Raw genomic sequence first — 7,667 nt, forward strand, 5'->3', positions numbered from 1 at the left:
AAATGACCCGTGACCCGATTGACCCGACCCGACCCGCCCGTTTTGCCATGTCTAGGCAGGGGCACAACGTAGTATACGAGAGTTTACAAGAGGAAGAGCCCAAAAATAAACTCTAGCATCCAAGCTTCAAATCGGTCAAGGCACTTAAAATTATAATTTTAGTAAGTCATTTATTCATTAGTTTTGTAGTTAAGAATTGGTATGTTTTTGTTTGCTTGATGAACCACGAGCTAATCAAACACCAGGGAACAATTTTTCAAATAGGATGAAATCTATAATTAAACTATATATGGTTATGATCTATGATCATTGTTTAATGTACAAGAAAGTTGATGGCTTGGGTTTTGGCCGAATGCAAGAATTCCCAAAGACATCAGATCAACTGGATTTTTTTTTTTTTTGGCCCTTTATTTTTCACAAATTTTTGTCTCTATTTCCTTCCTCTCTTTTCCTTTCATACAAAAAACAATAAATTTACATATAGAAGTCACTCTTAATATTTACATGGACCAGACCTCCCGAAGGAGTTCATACCTTGCATTTGTGCCAGTATTACCGGCATGCTCCTCGTGTTTACCATTTCCATTTACTGCGATCATTGGTGAAGAAGGCATTTTGTCAATGATGGATGTAAGAGGAGAATCCAGTTCCTCTAGTTCTTCATCACTGGTATACCCCTTCCTTTGTACAACAGACACATTCCTAGCCAATGCAGATATTTCTCCTGCCTCTGCAACTTTCTCTGCCACATCAGCTGAGGAAGGAGGGCTGTAGACAACAGGGGCAACTGTATAAGGGAAGCTTCTAGCTGAGTCTCCGGACAATCTCCGCTCCACAATACTCTAATCAAAGGAAAGAACCATATATGGTCATTTTCCAGCAAAAATCTCTTTTTAGTAGACCACACAAAACTTTAAGGTCTTAAAAATTTTTAAAAAGAAAAAGAAAAAAAAAAAAAGGAAGAATAAGAAGAAGAGACAGAGAGAGAGAGAGAGTAAAATGATCTATAGGCCAAAATGATGCTTCCATCTGTGAGGAATTGGACATACATATTCATTTTTTTTTTTTTTTTTTGGGACATAATCAAACATATGGATCAGTTACCAATTTTGTTTCGATTAAACACTAAGACTCAAAACATAAAATATTAAACTTTAAATGTATATCATTAGCAACACCAAATGATAAGTGTTGAATGAAGATAATCATTAAGCAAATTATTCTCACATAGGAGACCTCCAATAGAAACAATATGGCCTCTATATATAAGCAGCCTTTTTCCCCCCACAGTTTGAAAGTAACTTCTGGTACTGGATCTATTTAGTGTTCCAAAATCTATCTATCATAGTTGCACAATCAACTAACAGTGGAGCTTGAGAGACCAAAAAGATACTTTTAAGACAACCATGAGAATGTATGGGATGATTGGTGTAAAGAAAACTCAAACCTCAGCATTCAGTGCCTCCAATACAGCCCCTGGGACAGGATCAGGACAGAACTCATCTGGAGTGAAGTTGCAGACTATTCGTTTAATCAGTGGAAGACTAATTGATGGGCACACCTAGAAAACATGAGACCACAAAGTTTGATCAACTTAAAAGATATGGAACACAAAATAGAATAAGAAAGTAATACAATTTCAACATTAATGCTGAAATAAACCTCTTGTCTAATTGTTCGGTCCATGAGCATGTCTTTTGGAAGCATCAGAAGATCACTCAAATCATTGAGGAGGAGGAAAGATTTAGGTTCACTGTCTCCACCCCTCCCATCATCATCTTCACTGCCATGCTGATCTTCTTTCAGAGAATCATCAGCATCTATGCCAAACATATCAGTAAGCCATCTAGACCAATTGCCGATCTGCATGAAGAATAGCCTCATATCAACAAATGGAATGACAACTCATCAAAATATAAATACAGAGGATGTTTAACACAATGCGATAAGTCACATCATTTAAAGAGATATTGGACACCCGCTTTTTTCCGTTTTCCATTTTTTTCCAATACATATGTAACTATGATTACATGGAATTATGGAAATTAGATCATTCTGCTATATAGCAACGTATTTGAAGGGTCCACTCAGTACAGCACAACTCAAAAATGTATTTGGTTAAGTAAGAACTCCATTCTTAAACATGAAATTGTATATTCAAATTTTATATGAAATGAACAGAGAAGAATGTTCAGCTTAATCATGAATTTGTATTTTCAAATTTTGTATGAAATGAAAAAAGAAGAATGTTCAGCTTAATCATGAATTTGTAAATTCAAATTATATATGAAATGAACAAAGAAGAATGTTCATCTCCACTGGACAGTTATGTTTCTGCAGGTTGGGCTCCTTATTTTGAATATAAATTATGATCAACCATGTAGTGCCTTCCATCAAAGGCCCACTAGTCACACTGGTAATCAACAGAAAATATTTAGACTACCTCGTTAAAATAAAAATAAAATAAAAAACAGAAAATCTTTTCATTTTCTCAGCAACACCTAGATTATTCCCATTAATAATATGTTTTTCCCGAATCTTTTCATTTTTATAATTTTATGTAAAATATGCAAACCACATAAAAGTGTAAAATGGTACATACAGAATTTTTGAGCTGGGCACCAGATCCGAAACTCAAATCTCCAGCAGGAATGGGCAAAACCTTCGAATCAACAATGGGATCTGATATAGGATCAGTTGGAATCTCATGGGCTGACTCACGCAGAATAGCATTAAACATGGCAACATCAAGTCTGGCAACACATTGTTCCATAACCTGGTCAAAGAAATCATATCTAATTAACCCTCCAAAGCAAGGGGAACGTAAAAAGCTAGAGGTTGGAGTTTGCTAAAATTTCAAGGAAGATGACAAAATTTGGTATCCTGATATTATATTTCAAGATCTGTGACAAGGTAATTCAAGTTCCAAAGAAAATCCAAACAGGTGTTAAAAACCTCATACCATTCTTGCCAACACAGGTAAGCAACCACATTCATGTCCCCCTGCTCGAACAGGACAGAGTCGTTGAAAAGCATCTTGAAAAGCTTTCTTCCATAGGTTGATAGAAAAGCTGCCTTGCTGCTGGTCACCCAAAGCTGGTCCCAACAACCTTCCACCGTTTTTATTGGTTGACATATTCTCAGATGGTGACTGCATATACGGAGTTAAAGCCTGAAAACATAATATGCAGTCAGCATGAAGGAGGAAGGTGTCTAAGCCACTTATAATAATGCAAATAAAAGAGCAGTGTTTGTTATACACACACTGTTTAAGACATTTGTATATGCACAAAATGCACTGAAATCAGGACTTGAAATTTTGTACATCTATAAATTTGTAAAACAGTGTGTGTAACAGCATTCAGCCTTGTTATAATATCTAGATTAATTCATAATACTTCATTGCGCAGTCCCTTAGATTATTACCTGCCACCATACTGACTCAACTATCCGAGAGAAAATCCAAGATTCAACTTTTTCCAATGCGGCCATGAAGGTTCCTGTCTCCTGCCAATCAGCAACAAACTGCATAAAACCATTAGCTTGTTTACTAACAGAGCTACCCTTCCATTTCAAAACTGGAGACTTCCCATCACTTCTCTTGCCATTCCCATTTGACTCAGTAAGCATAGTCATAGAACTGGACTGACGTGAACTGCCAAATGCTTGTGAGATGATCTCCCTCAGCACAACAGTGTTGGACATCCAGAAGGTTAGCCTTAAAACATAAAGGGAAAAAGATACCTGTTAGCTTCACATTACACAAAAATGGACAAAGCATTTTATAACACTCTTATGACTAAGAATATATACCTCGGGACATCATTACCGCAGGACTTGGCAATCAAAACAAGCCCTGATACAGTGTTTTTAGCAATTGTGGCTCGCTTGTCTAGAGTCCAATGTTTGCAAGCATGAATGTAAATTCTAGAAAGGCGCCTAGCAGGTGTGTGAACCTTATGTGCTGAGCTCCCATGCTCCGGTACCACAGAATAGAGTGAAATTTCAAGAGCAGCAACTTCTCTCAGCTCCTCTTCTAGTTTTTCAATCCTCGACTCCATTTCTTCAATCTTTTGCTCCAAAGCTGCCTCATCCTTGTGTTCATCACTTTCTTCAGCATCAATTGTTTCATCATCACTTCCAAAACTCTGAGCAGCATTTGAGGTCCCATCCAAGTCATCTACTTCTTTTACCTCTTTAACAGGCTTATCATCAACTCCTTCAGAAGATTCTGATGACGGTTTGGAAGGAAATTTCATATTTTGGGAGTCAGCCTTGGAAGAACTTCTGGCAACAACTCTAGAAGGCCCTTTTATTGAACCTATGGATTTCTTAGGAGTGTTATGTATTGCTTTAGATTGTGATTTGTTTCTTTGGTGATCCTCTGAGGAATTATTTTTAACACTTGAAGGTCTTTCTACTTTGTCATCATCAGCTGTCAGCGAATCCCCTTGAGATGATACTGAATCTTTTATTGTCTCTGAATCTGACACTTCTTCCTTACCCATGCTAGATTCTGTCTCCAAATCAGTAGAATGATTATCTAGAACATCATCCTTGTTCTCTTTGCCAATCATTGCATTTGCTTTCAAATCTTGAGGTGCCGCCTCAAACCTGTTAGCATCATCCACATAATGTATAACCATGTTTCTGTAAACTTCGGAGGGCTCTGTGCCCGCGTTTGAATCACTTACTGAAATACTTGACTGTGCTGTAGGAGACGAAGCTTTAGAACGAGTTTCTTTTGCTTTTAAATTTTTGCTGACATTCGCTTGATGCAGTTTATGGTCTCTCCTATCAGTTCTTCCTGAGCGCTTTGTCTGGTTGTTATTTGAAATTTTCTTTCTTTCTATCTCTTTCATACTTTCTTAAATCTTCTCCAATTGCAAACAAACGAAGATCCTAAGAAGGGAGACAAGATTTTTTTTAAAAAAATTCAATATACCTAGGCAGGCTACTAATGTAATGAAAAGGTCAATCTAGATTTATAAAGCAAATAATTACACTTACTTTTATCGAATTGTCTTCCTCCGCATCTAAAATGTAAAGAAAACTTCTTGTACCACTTATGTCATTCTTCAGTAAGTCTACAACAAGACACCAGTTTTTATATTCAGCAAAACACACCAAACATTGAAGAAAAAATGGAATACCAAAGTGCCAGGTATATACTAAATGTCAACCAATGGTCAAGAATAATACGGATAAAACATAATCTCAACTTGAGTGAGCCCTGGCTAACAATCAAAAAGGCAACAGCAATTGCACTTCAGAGATACAGGGATGAAAAAAAAAAACAGAGAGCCAGAAACAGAACAGGAGACAAATTTTCAAACCATTCAACAAGCTACAACTGAAAAAGCGGGTATAAATTATCAGAGTCTTCACAACAATAACTAATACAAACTACAGAGTTAGATGCTACCAACAAGGTTTATTGTTTCCTGAACCTGAAGAATAAATGGCAAGAATACATCAAAATTATACTCCTCTAGTCCGCCTCAGAACAGAGTACAAGCCCATAGGTGTTGTACTCTCAGAACTGCAGAGGGTGTTCACCCATTTGGACATTAGCTTGAATTTATCACACAAAGACATGAATTAATGTCAATTATCTAAAAATAATAATAAATCCAAGACTTCTCAACCTTGCTGGAATCCATTCACTTGATAATAAGCCATGTCCGTCTGTCTTCAACTTATTTCATGTTGCAATCACCGACAAGTTAGTACAATAATAATAAGGTCTATAAAAAGATCTTAGATGCATGACTGAAGCGACACCGTTTTCAGCAACTGGATTCGGTTCTAATCATAATTAACCACAAAGAGTTGGAAAACTTGAACCGCACAAAGTGACAACCAGCGCACTCACAAAACACAACAGTCACAACTATCTTTCGGTAACCGTATGGTTACTCACTTTACAGTTACATAATTTCTAATTGGACATTATTCGAAATTTCCCACCTTAAAGAACTACAGTAAATTCTAACTCTCTCGAATTAAAAGTCAAATGAAGAGCCTCAAAAAAACCTGATCATGTGTCTCCCCCATTTTCACACTCACCGACAAAACTACAACCAGATCCAAACATCAAAAACAAACAAACAAACGCAGAAAATACCAAAATTTTCAAAGATTTAGAACTTACGAATTATTCAGCCATTTCCATGTTTCCAAACAGAACAAACCTCAAAGTTCAGCAAAAACAGAAACGAAAGTGAAATTACACAGAACTCGACAAACACCAAATCATCAAAAGCTTCAGATCAGAGATTTATTTAGGAAGCTCGAGGTAATGCATGTTTCCCGTGTGGTCAATTTCCGCAGTACATGACCGACAAACATAGCAAAACGACGACGGAACAGTAAAAAGTTAGAGAGAGAGAGAGAGAGTAAAGAACAGAAAAATGGAACTCACGGTTATAGAAGCCAGGCTTTTGTTGCTCTGTGTCTGGGCCTCGCAAAACGCTAGCAGACAAACTTCGGGATTATCACGTTCACGTGGAGCAGAGCAAAAAAAGTTTTCTCTGTCAGAATATAATAAATATAAATATTCTATGTGTGGTCTGAGTCTGACTTCATTAAATGTGGGCAGTTTTTTTTTTTTTTTTTTTTTTCTAAACAAAAGCCAAGTATTGGAGAATTCTATTTCTGGTGAGAATTGAGTGCGGGAAGGGTTGGAATTTAAAAGGGAGGAAGTGGCGAAGTGGGGTATGATGAGTGAGTGAGTGAGGGTGTACGGAATGGTGTTGGGTGACCGGGAGATATTGTCGGTGGAGGGGAATGCGACCGGATTTTACCGGTTACGCTACGCGTTATTTGCAAGTTTTTTTTGGTATACCTAAACTGCCATCATTGTCTTCGTTGAATTACCGGCCGGTATTGTCATTGTCTAAGAGTACAGGGTAAAAAGACTAGAGATGGAGACTCCGTAAATATTGTAAAAATATTTACAATATTTTTATAACAAATCTAAAGTAGATAGTTATTTTTTGTTCAAATTTAAAACTAACGTTAAGATTATTTTTTTGCCCCAATAATAATAATTAGTAACAACTTGTTACTTAGAATTTATTGTAAAAATATTATAAACATATCATTTCTCGATGTATAAACTATTTAGCATTTTACTAGCCCAGTCACAGCACATCGCGTTTTTTTTTTTTTTTTTAAGAAAAAAATTGTGTTTTTATTTATGTATATAATTTTTATTTTGAGAATTTAATTTATAAGTTAATAAAGTAATTTAAAAATCAATAAGAGAGTGACAATATTTTTTAGGCAATGTTTTAGTAAAAATTAGAGTTGTATTTTTACCAGATTGTCATTTAATTTTGTTTCTATTTAAACATAAGGGAATAGGCCCTTTTGGGCCATTTTTGAATTAAAAAAAAATGAGGATATCGAATAGGAGAAGTCTCTTAAATAGTAATACAGATAAGATGTTTTACACATTACTAACCTTATTATTGGTGGAGGCAAATTGCAAAATGCTAAATTTATCAACTAAATATAACAAAAGTAGGCTGCATCGATGGAAAAGCAAAAAAATTTGGTTGTTGTGTGCCCCATAGGTCTGATGTTAAACAAAAAGAAAAAAAAAAATTTATTAGTTCTCCACTGTAGCTTAGATTATTAAATGATTTCTTTTTCTCTTGCTG

General features: G+C 35.9%; 1 protein-coding gene across 6 annotated transcripts; it reads right to left on the bottom strand.

The window, feature by feature from the left end:
* Positions 1–263: 263 nt before the first annotated feature.
* LOC115952689 lies at positions 264–6,593 on the bottom strand. 6 transcript variants are annotated; one of them, XM_031069896.1, is made up of 10 exons: positions 6,425–6,592; positions 5,011–5,087; positions 4,695–4,902; positions 3,814–4,614; positions 3,427–3,718; positions 2,963–3,172; positions 2,603–2,776; positions 1,663–1,863; positions 1,448–1,561; positions 264–842 (listed from the first exon to the last, which is right to left on the bottom strand). In XM_031069896.1, exons 4-10 carry the CDS (start codon positions 4,575–4,577, stop codon positions 501–503), a joined length of 2,097 nt encoding a protein of 698 aa, XP_030925756.1. In that variant the 5' UTR covers positions 4,578–4,614; positions 4,695–4,902; positions 5,011–5,087; positions 6,425–6,592; the 3' UTR covers positions 264–500. The 6 variants fall into 6 exon arrangements, with proteins under 6 accessions (XP_030925756.1, XP_030925755.1, XP_030925751.1 ...); XM_031069895.1 differs by lacking the exon at positions 6,425–6,592 and adding an exon at positions 6,155–6,400; XM_031069891.1 differs by having other exon boundaries at positions 3,814–4,902; positions 6,425–6,593.
* Positions 6,594–7,667: the final 1,074 nt, after the last annotated feature.

The sequence above is a fragment of the Quercus lobata genome, chromosome 7, assembly GCF_001633185.2.
Source record: "Quercus lobata isolate SW786 chromosome 7, ValleyOak3.0 Primary Assembly, whole genome shotgun sequence".
NCBI lineage: Eukaryota > Viridiplantae > Streptophyta > Magnoliopsida > Fagales > Fagaceae > Quercus > Quercus lobata.

Excerpts from the sequence above, each read along its gene's own strand:
- LOC115952689 (XM_031069891.1), bottom strand. The coding sequence starts at position 4,862 with ATGAAAGAGATAGAAAGAAAGAAAATTTCAAATAACAACCAGACAAAG. Across the intron at positions 3,719-3,813 it reads TGCGGTAATGATGTCCCGAG|GCTAACCTTCTGGATGTCCA; the intron begins GTATATATTCTT and ends TTATGTTTTAAG. Across the intron at positions 843-1,447 it reads TGGAGGCACTGAATGCTGAG|AGTATTGTGGAGCGGAGATT; the intron begins GTTTGAGTTTTC and ends TCCTTTGATTAG.